The sequence below is a fragment of the Lagenorhynchus albirostris genome, chromosome 10 (assembly GCF_949774975.1).
Source record: "Lagenorhynchus albirostris chromosome 10, mLagAlb1.1, whole genome shotgun sequence".
In the NCBI taxonomy this organism is placed as follows: domain Eukaryota; kingdom Metazoa; phylum Chordata; class Mammalia; order Artiodactyla; family Delphinidae; genus Lagenorhynchus; species Lagenorhynchus albirostris.
The window spans coordinates 36,307,108-36,323,706 of NC_083104.1; the positions used below are offsets into that span (position 1 = coordinate 36,307,108).

The 16,599-nt window shown below is 51.4% G+C and overlaps 1 protein-coding gene across 4 annotated transcripts in view; it reads left to right on the plus strand.

Moving 5' to 3' along the window:
* The window catches only part of NT5DC2 (5'-nucleotidase domain containing 2), a 17,577-nt gene continuing 978 nt past the window's right edge, over positions 1–16,599 (plus strand). The window contains exons 1-10 of one of the 4 annotated variants that reach the window (XM_060161654.1): positions 3–270; positions 12,906–13,090; positions 13,233–13,307; positions 13,572–13,627; positions 13,769–13,862; positions 14,064–14,192; positions 14,305–14,365; positions 14,450–14,552; positions 14,641–14,775; positions 14,983–15,064. In XM_060161654.1, the coding sequence (XP_060017637.1) occupies positions 51–270; positions 12,906–13,090; positions 13,233–13,307; positions 13,572–13,627; positions 13,769–13,862; positions 14,064–14,192; positions 14,305–14,365; positions 14,450–14,552; positions 14,641–14,775; positions 14,983–15,064 (1,140 nt within the window). In that variant the 5' untranslated portion in view covers positions 3–50. Of the gene's footprint in view, positions 271–1,987; positions 2,545–12,905; positions 13,091–13,232; positions 13,308–13,571; positions 13,628–13,768; positions 13,863–14,063; positions 14,193–14,304; positions 14,366–14,449; positions 14,553–14,640; positions 14,776–14,982; positions 15,065–16,599 lie in introns of those variants that run through there. The other 3 variants (XM_060161656.1, XM_060161658.1, XM_060161657.1) reach the window with 3 other exon arrangements.

Below are 16,599 nucleotides of genomic sequence, written 5' to 3' on the forward strand. Positions count from 1 at the left end.
CGGCGGACGGGCCGGAGGGCTGAGGGCAGCGCGGGCGGCGCGCAGCGGGCATGGCGGGTGTGGGGCTGCGGGCGGCCGCTCGGCGCTGCCTGCCGCGCCGAGACCACGGCGGGCCGCGAGCCGCCTCGTCCTCGCCCTCCTGTCCTGGTTGCGGCCCTCCGGGTCCCGGCGCCCACTGCCCCGGCGCCCCGCGCTCGGCGCCCGCCGGCGGCGCCGAGCCCAGCGCACACCTGTGGGCTCGATACCAGGACATGCGGAGACTGGTGCACGGTAGGTGAGCCCGAGCGGGAGGAGCGCCGGGCGTGTAGCCCTCTCGGCGGCACACGCGAGCCTGGCCGACGGACCGACGGACCGAGTTCCAGGGTACCGCTCCCGAGTCGTCCCGGGCGCCGCTCCTCGGGGGGAGCGCCGTGGTGGGGCTCGCCAGGGCCCCAGAGCCCTAAGGCCGGGCAACCCTTCGGGAGGGACTCCGGCGGAGGGTCCTGGGGGCTTCTGGGGACTCCCGGAGGCGGGCGGGTGCGCGGTTTGTTCCTCCGCTCAGTATTCAGGAGCTCGGGGTTCCTGTAGCGGCCGCCGGAAGGCGGGCCCCGCCGTCTTTCCTCAGGGTCCCGCCTGTTGGGAGGCCGAAGCGGAAACGCCCCCAACCCCTTGTTCTCTTCGGGGCCTTTAGTTGGGGCGGGAGTACTGGGGACAAAGCCAGCCAGCCGGCGGCGCTGGCCGAAGCGGGCTCCTAGAGATTCCTGACTCAAAAGATGCCGAGTAGACTCTTCGGACGCCTCTAGATTCCGCCCTGGAGTCTCGCGCTCTCAGCTCAGGAGGGGAAGGCGTTGTTTGGAGAAACGACACCAAGTCGCCCAAGTCCCCCAAGTCCCCTGGAATCCAGAAGGGTTGCTGCTTCCTTGGCCAGGGCACTTACTCCTCTATCCTCTCTCCCTCTGCAAAACTGGCAGATGAGGCCCCAGAGCACCCTGGTGAGGCCAGAGGGCTGGATATTTGTTCTGGTCTCTGGGGCCCTGCCTCTTTAGCAGACAGATGTGGTTGGGGCTTGGCCCTATCACTGACCAGCTGGGTGGCGCTCAGCAAGCCTCTTCCTCTCGGACCCTCAGTGTCTTACATCGGAAAACACAGTCCTGGGGCCTCTGTCACAGGGTTGTGGTGCTGACTCGGAAAGAGTCCAGGAATGGATGGGGCAACTTCAGGAGGAGCCCCTCTGGGAGTGATATAGCTTTTGTCATCTTATAAGACAAAGTGGTCCTGTCTGGAAGATTCCAACTGCCTGAACGAGGGCTTCCACTCCAGCTGTGTAGAGACCTGGGAGTAGTATGGGTGGACAGGACTCACATTTTGAGGAGCTGAAGGCAGAATAAGCCCTGAGGACTTGTGGTTTTGAAGCCCTTGGGCCTCTATCAGGACCATCCCTGCCTCCCCCCGCCACCCAGTGGACTGGGCATACATGGGGTGCCGTTTAAGGACCTGTCTTTGCTCTGGGCCTCGAGAAGACCCTCAGTAGAGCAGCCTGAGAAGGCTGCATTGTAGGTGTGGGGGAGAGACATAGGGAAGTCTAGTGGGCTTTATCACTCAGGGCCCACTTGGATTTTCAGATCTTCACAGAGACCCACCCCCCAAGCTCCTCTTGATGTGATATGGGCAAGGTCATTTCCAAGATGCCATAGTGAGTGCCGGGATGGACCAGCCTTGCACCCCTGGGTCCTAACTATCCCCTTCTGGCTGGGTTTCCTTGGGGGAGATTCTGGACATTGAGACATGCTGATGCCTGTGGGCAAAACTTTGCTGGGGAGCCAGGCCCCAGGCCAGCCCCTCCCCCGCCAGCCTCATTGTGGTGACACTGGAAGGCTAGGTGGAGGGACAAAGTGATTGAGGCAGTTAGGGTGACCTGAATTCAAATCTCAGTTCCATGGCCTGTTGCTAGATGGTTTGGAGCAAGTGACTTTACCTCCCTGCACTCCAGTTTCTTCCTCTGGATGATGGAGGAATAAATGTGATCACCTCATGGGATTGGAGTGAGCTCTAAGGCACCTGCAGCAGCTGGGAGGATGGCCCCCACAAGTCTCATGGCTGCCATTGAGAGGAGTTGGCCTGGAAGGTGGGGGCTGGACAGTGAGACCAGTGAATTTGGGAGGCTGGTGCAGGTGGGGGGCATATCTCCTCACCTGGCCCCATGCACCACCACAGCCCTATGGAAGAAACTGGGGCCTTCTGGCCCCCAGAGCTATGGTTTTCTCAGTCTAGAAGCTGGGTCAGGAGGCCAGGCCTGTGGGCTGCTTCCCCATCCTGCTTTGTTCCTGGGAGGGTTGTCCATCCCTCGGAATATCCTCAAGGGCAGAGGCGAAAGCCTGGATTTGGCCAGAACTCAGTGCCAGGAAGGGGCTGCACAGCCAAGCAGACCCCTGCCCTCCTGGGGAACTACTGGGCTTTGTGCTGAGAGTCACAGATGGCACCCAGGAACTCAGGACCGTGGGAAGGGACATCTCAGAAGCAGCTTCATAAGAGAGCTGATGTCAGCTGTGTCTCATGTGCACCCAGGTGAGGAGTGTTCCATCTGCACCCACGAATCTGAAGCAGCTGCTCTTCCAGGCCTAAGGGCCACCAGAGGAACCAGCCACACCTGTTCCCCCACCCACATTCTGTACTTGTCTCCAAAGGAAAGGGGATGGGTGTGGAGCCTGTGTTCCAAAGGGACCTCTGAGGCAAATGTCTGCTCCATGGCCAAGGGCTTCTGCTTCAAGATCACAACTTGTGTCTGAGACAAAAATTAATTCACTGGAGGCTTGGGCTCTTTGGGCCTCAGCCACAGGCTAGAAGTCTCAGGAACGGGGCCACCTGGAGCCCCTGCAAGGCAGTGTGCTGTGTGTGCACCTAGTCCTGCCTGCTCCCCTCTGATTCCCTGCAACCCGTTTCTTTGAGGGAAACTGGGGACAGGGAAATGTGGGCTCCAGAGGTGCATTGCCCATTTAATCCTACATTTGCCACGGGTCCAGGTGGGAATGCTGCCCAGAGCACGTTCTGTATGACCCTCTTTTTAATTTTGTAGGTTGGTACAATTTTTATTCCTCCTTTAGAGACAAGGAAACTGAGCCCCGAAAGGTAAGGTGTGGTAATTTTCCTGAGGTCACAGCCATGTGAGGGAGGGCTCGGTCTGCTCTCTCTGACCTCAAAGCCCGTGCCCTTTCCCCGTCCACCTCCCCCACTGCACAGATGGGGAAACAAAGGCAGATAAGCCTGGGAACCCTCAGCCCCCTAGGGAGCAGCCAGGGGATTGGGGTGGCTCTGACTGTATCCTCAAAGGAGAGCAGCCTGGGTAATGACCCAGAACCTACCACATGTCCCACCTGTCATAATTAGCAATGTTCCCTGCCTAGAGGTGATGCTGAAAACTCGGCCTCTGTACACCAGTGCTGAATCAAGTCTCGGAGACAGAGTTTTAGGTGAAGTAGAAGAGAATAGCTTTCCTGCTTTGCCAGGCAAAGGGGGACGCAGCAGGCTCCTGCCCCAAAACACTATCTCCCAACCCAGGAGGAGTTGGTAAGTTTTTCTAGCAATGGTGCAAGGGTGGGGTTGTTGAGAAGATTAGGGTGTGAGCAGGGTCTGCACTCCTTTAATCTCATCTCAGGTGGTCTCCTAATCTTGATGAGCTTCTCTGGTTCCTCAGATCTTGCCTCAGGTGGTTTCTCGGCTGTTGCTCCGTTGTCTCCCCATCCTTTCCCTTCCCGACTAACAGCTGTTCAAATCTGCCCTTTGGAACCCAGGGAAGGTCATGGAGGCTGGAGTCTGTTCCCTACAAACAAGAAATGAGGGACAGAAAGGTTTCTGTGCCCAGGAGCCCCACAGGGTCTTGCTTGGTTTCACTCCCCCCTTTTCTTTGATACTCCTCAGTCTTGAGGAGAACAGATGTTGGACAAGATAAGGAATAATTGTTTTGGATAGAAATGTTAATCATAAACTTGGCAGAGGGACTCGGTTTTAATCCCTGCTTCAATTTTATCTTTCCCCAAATCTTACTTCCTGCTGAAACGGGGCATAGATACCGAATTAGAAATATTAGAGGGCTTCCCTGGTGGTGCAGTGGTTAAGAATCCGCCTGCCAATGCCGGGGACACAGGTTCAAGCCCTGGCCTGGGAAGATCCCACATGCCACGGAGCAACTAAGCCCGTGCGCCACAACTACTGAGCCTGAGCTCTAGAGCCTGTGCTCCGCAACAAGAGAAGCCACCACAATGAGAAGCCTGTGCATTGCAATGAAGAGTAGACCCCACTCGCTGCAAGGAGAGAACGCCTGCACACTGCAACGAAGACCCAACACAGCCAAAAATAAATAAATAAATTTATTAAAGAAACAAAGAAAGAAATATTAGAAATACTTGAATTCCTAGTCCTGGATCCGAGGAGTCCTGTATGATTAAGATCTCAATCCCTTAGTCTGCCATTTTGGTGCAACAGACCCAAGTTAAAGGTAAAACGAGTGACAACTGGATCTTTAGTAGATGGTGTAGATCTCACTTCCTTAGAAATTCAGGAGAATAAATCGGAAACCCAGTCTGGAACTGGGCTGTTGTAGCCAGTTGTTTCCAAACAGTTCCCTGTAAGGGGGAAAACTCACCAAGTCCACCCTGAAGACTCGGAAATAGGAAGCTCACCACATATCCAGCAGTTATGAATTATCAAGAGAATCAGCATATGAATCTATAGTTTTGTGGGGAAAAGTAAAAGGTATGAGAAAGAATAAGAAAACAAAACTTCATTACACTTGTCGGAACAAATACTTAAGGTTTCCCAAAGAGTGAGATGTCCACTTCTTAGGAGTCTTGTTCGCTGGCTGTAGGCAGGCGTGGCTGGTCAGTCTCTGGTGATCATCTTACTCTAGTGTGATGTACCCATGGTTTTACTCCATCCAGTTTCAGAGAGGTATGAGTGGTAAGAACATCATAGGCTCCCTTCCATTTCTCTTCAAGCTGCTGCTCAGGTTCTTGTTCTTTCCACACTTTCAGCAGCACCCTGTCTCCTGCTTTGAAGGGATGAAAGGGAGCTTCCAGGCGAGGGGGAGACCTGTGAGACACAAACTCATGCTTAGCGGTTAACAATTGACCAGTCTGTTGTACATACTGCTTAACTTATTTATTTGAAGTATAGTTGATTTACCATGTGCTAATTTCTGTTATATAAAAGTGACTCAGTTATACACATATGTACTTTTTTTTTTTTAGGCTGCATTGGGTCTTCGCTGCTGTGCGCGGTCTTTCTCTAGTTGCAGCGAGCAGGGGCTACTCTTTGTTGTGGCATGCAGGCTTCTCATTGTGGTGGCTTCTCTTGTTGCGGGGCATGGGCTCTAGGCGTGTGGGCTTCAGTAGTTGTGGCTCATGGGCTCTAGAGCACAGGCTCAGTAGTTGTGGTGCACGGGCTTAGTTGCTCCGTGGCACGTGGGATCTTTCCAGACCAGGGCTCGAACCTGTGTCCCCTGCATTGGCAGGCGGATTCTTAACCACGGTGCCACCAGGGAAGCCCTACATTATTTTTTTATAGTCTTTCCATTATGGTTTATCCCAGGAGATTGGCTATAGTTCCTTGTGCTATATAGTAGGACCTTGTTGTTTATCCATTCTTTTTGTTTTTTTAAGATTTTTTTTTTAAATGGACCATTTTTTTTTTAAGTCTTTATTGAATTTGTTACAGTATTGCTTCTGTTTTATGTTTTGGTTTTTGGCCACGAGGCATGTGGGATCTTAGCTCCCTGACCAGGGATCAAACCCACACCCTCTGCATTGAAAGGCAAAGTCTTAACCACTGGACTGCTAGGGAAGTCCCTGTTCATCCATTCTAAATGTAACAGTTGCATCCAGTAACCCCCAACTCCTAGTCCATCCCTCTGCCTCCCCACCTCCCCACCTCTCCCCTGGCAACCAAAAGTCTGTTCTCTATGTCTGTGAATCTGTTTGTTTTGTAGATAGGTTCATTTGTGCCCTATTTTAGATTCCACATGTAAGTGAGATATATGGTATTTGTCTTTCGGACTTAGTTCACTTAGTATGATAATCTCTCGTTTCATCCATGCTTGCTGCAAATGGCATTATTTCATTCTTTTTATGGCTGAGTAGTATTCCATTTTTTATGTGTACCACATCTTCTTTATCCATTCATCTGTTGAACATTTAGGTTGTTTCCATGTCTTGGCTATTGTGAATAGTCCTGCTGTGAACATAGGGTGCATGTATCTTTTTGAATTATAGTTTTGTCTGGGTATATGCCCAGGATCGGGATTCCTGGATCATATGGTAGTTCTATTTTTAGTTTTCTGAGGAACCTCCACACTGTTTTCCATAGTGGCTGCACCAACTTGTATTCCCACCAAGAGTGGAATTCCCTTTTTTCCACACCCTCTCCAGCATTTGTTATTTGTAGACTTCTTAATGATGGGGATTCTGACTGGTATGAAGTGGTACCTCATTGTAGTTTTGATTTGCATTTCTCTAAAAATTAGTGATGTTGAGCATCTTTTCACATGCCTACTGGCCATCTAAATGTTTTCTTTGGAGAAATGTCTATTATGGTCTTCTGCCTGTTTTTTGATTGGTGTTTTTTTTTCTTTTTTTTTGTTTTTTTTTTGTTGTTGTTTGTTTTTTTGGCCCCACTGTGCAGCTTGCAGGATCTTAGTTCCTCAACCAGGGATGAAACCCGCACCCTCAGCAGTGAAAGTACACAGTCCTAACCAGTGGACCTCCAGGGAATTCCCTGGGTTGTTTGTTTTTTTGTTGTTGAGTTGTAGGAGCTGTTAGTATATTTTGGAGATTAACTCTTGTCTGTCTCATCATTTGCAAATATTTTCTCCCATTCCGTACATAGGTTGTCTTTTCATTTTTTGAGTGGTTTCCTTTGCTGTGCAAAAGCTTGTAAGTTTCATTAGGTTCCATTGTTTATTTTTGTTTTGGGAGACTGACCTAAGAAAACATTGGTACGATTTATGTCAGAGAATGTTTTGCCTGTGCTCTTCTAGGAGTTTTATGGTGTCATGTCTTACGTTTCAGCCTTTAAGCCATTTTTAGTTTATTTTTGTGCATGGTATGAGGGTGTGTTCTAACTTCATTGATTTACATGCAGCTGTCCAACTTTCCCAGAACCATGAACTGTTTTTCTTTCTTTACTCTTAGGAGCCAAGAATGGTCGCCTGTATATAATTTCTTAAGGGCTCAACCCTCGCCTGCTTCTAGGGGCCACCCACATATGGAGGAGAGCAATTGGCAAGCCCTTGTTCTATTTTAGATGAGTTTCCTGGCATAGCTTAGCAAAAGTTCTTCATGGTGTGATTCATCTTCTTAGCCTTTCTCATAGATCGGTGTCTCCATGCTGAGCGAAGTTTCCATTATATACCTAAAGCTTTATTTACTGTTTGTGTTATTTCTGCTATGAAAGCAGATCCATGGTCACTCTGAATAGTAGAGGGAAGGCTGTACCTAGGAATAATGTCCTTAAGAAGAGCTTTTGTCACTTCTAATACTTTTTCTGTTCTGGCTGGGAAGGCCTCTACTCAACCTTGATCCACGTGCAATCCTTGTAAATCTTTAGCCAAAATCTCGTTGAAGAGGGTGGGGGAATTTTTAAATCCTTGTGGCATCCCAAGTCTGATGTAGCTCAGAAAATTCAAGTTTGCAACAATACAGAAATATGTCCGAAATCACATACACAACGGTCAGTTCGTTTTACCATAGTTACTCCATTTTGACTTTCAAATGCACTCCCCTCCTCAGTGTCAAAGCAGATGTACAATGCGTGTCTGAAAGGCCACAAAACAGGCCTTTTTTTAAAGTTAAACCATGTATAAGCCAGTGACTTCCCCACACCTCAATACATGCAGATTTTTTTCATCATTTTCCCTCTGATTGCAAATCTTTCAATAGAAAGCATTGATAATCAAAATAGCTGTCCCTCAATGCCGGGGTGATACAGCTGTTTGACCTGGTTGTAGATCATGTCCCTCCATGCTAGGCCTCTTTTATATTTGCCTAGTTAATCCACACTGGAGGAAAACTGATCAGGTATCGTGAACAAGCTCAGAGGTATGTTAGTGAGGAAACATTTTATAGGACATACATTTTACCATTTATACCCAATTGTCACACGAGCATTGTACATGTGCTTTAAGCAGTAGACCCAGCTCAGTGGTATGATATGACATTTATGAGAGACCTGTATTTGTCTGAAGGTCCTTCGCATAAATCTTGAAGATGAAGCACTTCTGCGAAAGCATCAGAGTACAATAACTGTCTATAAATGACAGAAGGACTTAAAGGATGCAGTTAAACATCTGATTACAATGTAATCGATAAAGAAACTTGGTTACAATAACCAGAATTACAACTGATTACATTTGATTTAACGTACCAAATCTTAATTAAATGTTTCTCTCTGAAATGCCTCAGGGGCCCTCTGAAGCATCTCAAAGTTAGCTGGAGGTCAAAAGAACTTTTAGAAACTGCCAAACAATGCTATTTACTTAACCAAAGTGAAAAGATTTTAAAGGTGAATACAGATCACTTAAAGGCAAAGGAACTCACAAGCTGTTATCAAAAGCAGTATTTCAAGAAAACTTTAGAGGAAGAAACCAAATCCAGTCTTGTCCCAGCCCACTCCCAACAAAATTCATTTACCCAACTAAATTTCCTTTTCCTTTTCTGCAGACCTTCTACAACTTTCTGTAAACATTTTGCCCCTTTTCCATTCAAAATCAACCAGCTCTAGGGCAAAAATCACTTTTTTTTTTCCTTAGGAAAATGCAGTGCCATTCCTCATACCATCTTTTGTTCAAAACACACAACCTACTTTCCTTAAGCAACCGTGAATTGTCTTCAGCACTCTGTAGATTTATAAACATAAATACCAATAATTTCTAAAGACATGTGCTTTCTTTTTTTTTTAATATTCTTCATTCATTTATTTATGGCTGCGTCGGGTCTTAGTTGTGGCATGCGTGCTCTTCTTTGCGGCGTGCGGGGCTTCTCTCTAGTTGTGGCATGCGGGCTCCAGAGCGTGTGGGCTTAGTTGGTTGCCCCACAGCATGTGGGATCTTAGTTCCCCGACCAGGGATCAAACCCACATCTCCTGCATTGGAAGGTAGGCTCTTAACCACTGGACCACCAGGGAAGTCCCAGACATGTGCTTTCTTATAAAGAATCACAGGGTGGCACCAAATACCTTTAGTTCCTACATACCTTTAGTCTCTCTGCAAAGGGAAGCCAGTATTCAGTAATTAATGTTTCAGTATCTTATTTTACTTGGAAATGGCCTACCTATTCAATAAACTTCCATCATTTAACTTAATTTAGCACAACTCTACAATTTTAAGTTACCAAGCATCTGGAGAGATTATTCTTAAGTAGACATTCCTAAAATACTTATTCATAAAGAGTTTACCTAAAAACTCTTAACCTCGTTTGCTTTACTTAACACTGATGATTCTAAATACATGTCTATATTAATTAAACCAACAAGCTTAACCTACCTTCAGTAACAGATATCAATTCAGTACTGAGTATTTCCCAGATCGTGTGGTCCAAAATTTATATTGGCCAATTTTTTAGACATTTAGATTTAACTTGTAAGCTCTTACTTTTAAGTCAATTAAACAGAGCTCATTTACAAGTTAGCTCCTACATAAAGACAGAACCAGAGATCTCACAGTTTTTCCACTTGAGTTTAATAAGGCCTTCTTTCCCCTGCCCTTTTTCTTCAGTCTCAGGAACTAGAGATGGTCTAGATAACATGTGTTCCTGAGGACCTAGGCACAGGGGGAAAGAAATACCAATTCCTTTTCATGGGAGCATAGCTGAAGAGCTCCTAGTTTTGTAAAAATACCCTAGGGGGTGTACAGAGATTGAACAGAGCTCTGGTCACCTATAACAAGGCTAGTCCAAAAGGGAAAATCCCAACCAACATTCCTCCACAGGCAAAGCCCCACGCAATAGGGAAGGATACACTGATGTTGTCACACGTGAGCTCTGTTATTCACAAAAGATGTCTCAACCAGTCAGTGCAAGTACTGACACACACACACATACAAACAACAAACATGGTCCCACAAACAAAAGATCAGACAAGGCGTAGCCCAAAGATTCCATTTCCACTCCCGGACAGAGAATTCAAAGTGGCCCACAATGAGCAGGTAGAATTTTCCCACCCTGCGCAAGCCAGAGTGGCTCACCCCAAAACAATACACATAAAAGAACAGACGACAGATAAGCTATGGCCACACAGATAATTAGAGGAGGTGTAGTTTAAAAATTCTGCTTCCACTCCCAGACAAAGGTTTCCAAACAGATTGGCTCAGTTCTTGAAAAAGAACAAACCCAGAGTTGGCTCTTGGAGAGCCTGGAGTGGAGAGAATTCCCAGCCTTTCCATTCCTGTGACAAAAGGATTCTAGCTGAAGAATAGAATAATAATTTAGGCTACCACACAAAGGCCACTTCTCCTTACTTTTAAGAATGTACATTGGCCAAACAGAATTACAATAGAATCTCATTCTTTTTAGCCATAGGTTGATAGCTATAGGTTGACCAGTCTGCCAGAATTTTCTCCAGGGGACTATCAGATGGACTCGAAGAAGAAGCACTTCCCATGTTTGATTGAAAGAACACTCAGGCTCAGACCAAGAACAAACCAAAATCCTAGCCAGCAACAGAAGCCTCAAACCAAAGAAACCAAAAACCCAAACAGAAACCAAAACGAAATGGGCTTCCAAGTCCCACTTAGCCCGTCATCTCTGCCCAAGTGGCACACCTCTCAAATGGGATTTCCTGGAATGGAGAATCCCCCAAATGGGAACCAAGGTTCCCCCAAACGGACAGGGTCAAAGTGGCCACAGAGTACACGCTGGGGGACTTCCCCAAATGCTAGCCGAGGTGTTGTGACATCCCAAATGCTACTTTTATGCTTCCCCAAAATAATTCCTTGGAGTAGGAAGTCCAGGGTGGTCCAGGCAGGAGGAAGAGAGGAACATCCTCAAGGCGAAGATGACCTCAGCAGCTGGGCAGCTGCTAGGGTGGTCCCTAGCAGGACCACTCTTCCACTGTCTTGTCCCGCCTCGGAGTTCCAGCTGCCAGGATGGCCGATGGGGTATGACTGGGGCTCAGCCTTCCCAGACAAGGGTCCCAGGTGATCTGGTCTCTAAAGGAATTCTTCAGCCCTCCACTCTTGAATGAGGCTGGCATGGAGAAAATCTTGGAGCATCCAATCAAGCCAGGGAACCACCCCCCCCGCCCCGCACCCGCCCCAGGACTGCCCACGAGTCAGCCCCATGTTGGGTGCCAAATCGAATCTTGGAGACAGAGTTTTGGGTGAAGTAGAAGAGAATAGCTTTATTGCTTTGGCAGGCAAAGGGGGACAGGCTCCTGCGCCAAAAAACTATCTGCCAACCGGGGAGGAATTGGTGAGGAGTTTTTATAGCAGTCGTTCAAGGGTGGGGTTGCTGATAAGATTAGGGTGTGTGCAGGGTCTGCACTCCTTTAATCTTGTGGTCTCCTAATCTTTTTTTTTTCTTTTTTTAATTTATTTATTTTGGGCTGCACTGGGTCTTCATTGCTGCGCGTGGGCTTTCTTTAGTTGCGTCGAGCTGGGGCTACTCTTCGTTGTGGTGCGCAGGCTTCTCATTGCAGTGGCTTCTCTTGTTGTGGAGCACAGGCTCTAGGCACATGGGCTTCAGTAGTTGTGGCGCACGGGCTTAGTTGCTCCATGGCATGTGGGATCTTCCCGGACCAGGGCTCAAACCCGTATCCCCTGCATTGGCAGGCAGATTCTTTTTTTTTTTTTTTGGCTGCGTTGGGTCTTCGTTACTGTGCGCGGGCTTTCTCTAGTCGTGGTGAGCAGGGGGGCTACTCTTTGTTGCAGTGCGCTGGGCTTCTCATTGTGGTGGCTTCTCTTGTGGAGCAAGGGCTCCAGGCACGCAGGCTTCAGTAGTTGTGGTGCATGGGCTTAGTTGCTCCGTGGCATGTGGGATCTTCCCAGACCAGGGATCGAAGTCGTGTCTCCTGCATTGGCGGGTGGATTCTTAACCACTGCACCACCAGGGAAGTCCCAAGAGGCAGGTTTTTTTTTTTTTTGCGGTACGCGGGCCTCTCACTGTTGTGGCCTCTCCCATTGCGGAGCACAGGCTCCGGACGCGCAGGCCCAGCAGCCATGGCTCACGGGCCCAGCTGCTCCGTGGCATATGGGATCTTCCCGGACCAGGGCATGAATCCATGTCCCCTGCATCGGCAGGCAAATTCTTAACCACTGTGCCACCAGGGAAGCCCTGGTCTAATCTTGATGAGCTTCTCTGGTTCCTCAAATCTTGCCTCAGGTTGTTTCTTGGCTGCTCCTCCCTTGTCTCCCCATCCTTTCCCTTCCCTACTAGCAGCTGTTCAAATCTGCCCTTTGGAACCCAGGGAAGGTCATGGAGGCTGGAGTGAGGGACAGAAATGGGGGACAGAAAGGCTTCTGTACCCAGGAGCCCCACAGGGTCCTGCTTGGTCCCAGGGGCAGTGAATGTCATTACGTGGACTGGTGGGCAGCTGAAATCCGATTAGAGGGGCCTCACTGTGAGACCTGTGGCAGGTGCACAGAGCTGGGGCCCTGAGCAGCAGCGGAGCTACCCAGTACCCCTCACCTTGATAATGTTCCTAAGTCCCAACCCCAGCTTCAGGCAAGGTGGAAAGTGTCAGAGCATAGCCAGGTGTCCCATGGGGCTTATGAGAGTCTGGAGGAGGCATGGCTCAGAGCAACTGGTAGTTTACCCCACCCATGTGACCCTGGGCGAGTGACTTTTCTCTGAGCCTCAGTTTGACCTAATGCTGCATTGAGCTAAGAGTACCATTTTAGGGTGTTTCCTGATCATCCTCATTATACTTATACCTCCTTCCTCTAGACCTCCTGCCTCCTGAGGTCTGCAGTCTCCTGAACCCAGCGGCCATCTATGCCAACAACGAGATCAGCCTGCGTGATGTCGAGGTCTACGGCTTCGACTATGACTACACCCTGGCCCAGTATGCGGACACGCTGCACCCAGAGATCTTCACTGCCGCCCGTGACATCCTGATTGAGCACTACAAGGTGAGGCCAGACAGGTAGGGGTCCCAGGCCGGATCATGGGGCGCCCCTGGATGGGTGGCTGAATTGATCCCCTGAGGCAGCTGCCCAGCCAGCAGGTCTGTCAGTACTGCTGGCTCAGGCCTGACCTGATTTCCCCTGACAGTACCCGGAGGGGATTCGAAAGTATGACTACAACCCCAGCTTTGCCATCCGTGGCCTCCACTATGATATTCAGAAGGTGAGTGGCTAGACCACTGACTCCCTGGCCCCTCCTGACTGGATGTATATCAGAACTACTTCCTTAGCTGCCAGTCTCCTATGCGGGCGGGGGCGGTGCTTATCTTTCTACTCCCTTGGCCTCAAAGCTGTAGCTTCCTCTTGGCGTGCACATGATACCCTTGGTACCATCCAACTGGGGCTTCGGCATGGGGGCTAGCAAAGGCTGGCTCAGAGCTAATGGCAAACTCCTTCATTGCCCGTCTTACTCCCTTGGTGCCCTCAGAGTCTTCTGATGAAGATTGACGCCTTCCACTATGTGCAACTGGGGACAGCCTACAGGTCAGTGCTAACCTTGCCCTGACCGCACCCCAGCCTGCTGCTCCAGGTCCACACTGTCCTGCATCACCCCACGGTCCCCCACCCTACACCGTGGCCCGGGTTCAGGACCACTTCGGACTGGTGATCTCTGCATCCACCCAGGGGCCTTCAGCCTGTACCAGACGAAGAGGTGATCGACCTATATGGGGGCACCCAGCACATCCCACTGTACCAGATGAGTGGCTTCTATGGCAAGGTACTCGCTCCGTCTGCCACTGCCCAGGGCAGCCAGCTCCATGACCTCACAGTGGGTGCTGGCTCCCTGGGAGGCAGTGCCCACACCCTGGTGCGCCAGCCCTGACCCACAGGCTGTGCCCCTCCACCAGTGTCCCAAGACATATTTGGAGCTCTTGGGTCTCCGGAGCTGGGGCTTGCTGAGTCAGTGGTCCTTCCTCAGGGTCCTTCCATCAAGCAGTTCATGGACATCTTCTCGCTGCCAGAGATGGCACTGCTCTCCTGCGTGGTGGACCACTTCCTGGGCCATGGCCTGGAGTTTGACCAAGCACACCTCTATAAGGATGTGACGGTGAGGGCGCTAGGCCTGCCTCCCAGTGTGGCAGAGAAGGTGAAGTCCAGCCACAGCAGGGCAGGTCCTCCTGGGCTCCACTGTGGCCTCACTGTCCCTCCACTGCCCCCAGGACGCCATTCGAGATGTGCACGTGAAGGGCCTTATGTACCAGTGGATCGAGCGGGACATGGGTAAGGGGGGATGGTTGCCCTGCTGCGGCCTGTCCGGGCAGGGTGCAGGGCTGGCCCTCACAAGCTCCCATCTCCTCCCATTAGAGAAGTACATCCTGCGAGGGGATGAGACATTCGCCGTCCTGAGCCGCCTGGTGGCGCACGGGAAACAGCTGTTCCTCATCACCAACAGTCCTTTCAGCTTCGTGTGAGCACCCCCGTGTCCCCCAACCCGTGGGAGGAGGGAGCAGGGCAGAGGCCTGAGTTGGGATGGGCAGGCCTGGAGCCTCCCTCAGACACCTGCCACCTGTCCCACTCTGTCCCACCAGGGACAAGGGGATGCGGCACATGGTGGGTGCCGACTGGCGCCAACTCTTCGACGTGGTCATCGTCCAGGCAGACAAGCCCAGCTTCTTCACCGACCGGCGCAAGTATGGGCCTGGCAGGGGCGATGGGCCCAGGGAGCGGGGACTGGCCTCTGCTTGCCGCCCTGTGTGCCTGGGGTGGGGGCACCCCCTTGCTGACGGGCAGGTGAGCAGGTGGGCCTTTGCAGAGTGGGAGGTGTCCAGCCTGTGGTCCTGCCACAGACTGGAAATCAGGCCCTTTAACCCCACCCTAGGCCTTTCAACCCACCCTAGGCCTTTCAGAAAACTTGATGAGAAGGGCTCACTGCATTGGGACCGTATCACCCGCCTGGAAAAGGGCAAGATCTATCGTCAGGTGAGAGCCATCTAGGTGGGAATTGTACCTGGTAGGGACCCCAGGGCCCAGCCATGGCCCCAGGCTGTGGCGGGGCTGCCGCACGGCCTCTTGGGCCCTGACCAGCCACCACACCTTCTGTTGTGGCTCTGTCCCCTCACAGGAAGTGGCTCCCAGGGCCTGGCCCAATTGCTTGGCCTCTCTGTGCTGTGCTTTCCTCGTCTGTAAAAGAGGTATAATACTCTACTTGAGTGGTGGTGTAAAGCTCTTAGGTTGTTGGGGCATTCGCCAAGTGCCCAATAAATGGCCCTGCTTTTGCCTCTGGCTGAGCACTCTGCTGCAGCCAGATGAGCCTGGTTGGGGCCCCCGAGTTGGGCTGGTGGGGGTGCTGGCACAGGCCTCGGAGGAAACCCCTTTTCTGGCTGGCTAGGAGGGTGAGAAGGGCCTTGTGCTTGGTGGGGAAGTGTCAGGTGGCTGTGAGCAGGAGGTGATTAAGGCACTTGGCTCTGGGTGGAATGCGGAAATCCTGGCTGAGCAGGGCCTCTTGGAGATGGAGGTTCCAGAAGCTGGGGGCAGGGAAGAAGCCAGCAGTCGGGCCAGTGACAGGCACAGGGAGCAGCCTCGGGCCGCCCTGTGCCAAGGTCCCAGCCCTTCACCCCTGCCGACCGCTCGGCCTTCCACCCTGCTGGCCCCCAACTGTCGGTGGCCCCCTTGGGCACGAGCTTTACCCCTCGGCTCTGAGGCTGATGCTCCCTGTTGTCTTGGCATCCTGGCTGAGCCTGAGGAGGGTCACGCGTCTTTGTGGGGAACACTGATTTTTCTTCTCTGGCAGGCTTTAGACTTCTGTATGCCTGGTGTTCTGAAATTTCATTGTGTGCGTGGTTCTGTGCGTGGTTCTCGTCGTCTTGGCACGTCCTCAGCGCCCCGCCCACTCGTACTTCCCTCCTGCTCCTCACCTTCTCTGCTTGAGCTTATTTCAACCATTAAGCCCTTCACAGCTACCTGTTTCCCCCACGGCTGTCACCTCCCCAGGCCTCTCACGCCCGCAGACTGCCTCTAGTAACTCCTTTTTGCTGGGTGTATATTCTCACTTCTGGGCTGTGGGTGCCTGCCCTGTGGAGGCTGCTGTACCTCCTGCTCTGTGCCCCCCGCCACCCCTGCCCCGGTTTCTGCTCCCCTGCCAGCTTCCTCTGCTGTGCTTGAGCCTGGCTGTTTTCATCTCTCCAGCTTTGGCGCAGGAGGGGCAGGCGGCCTCACAGTGAGGACTGCCATTGGTCTGCTGGGTCCCTCTGGGCTCAGGCTGAGGTGGCCTGCTTGCTTCAGGGCCATGGGGTCACTGCTGCAGTTTGTTTCCCACAAAGAGTGAACTCAATTCCTAGCTTGGGTGGGTGTGAGGGCACGGGGAGGGGAGGCCCAGGGCACCAGGCCAGGCCTATAGGAGACCTTCCTGCCCCAGGCAGACCCCCTTCCGGAGCCTGGAGGGGACAGCGAGGCCACGGGAAAGGGCAGCCCAGCATCCGGCTAGAGGGGCCTTGCTGCCTCTGGGGATTAGGGAT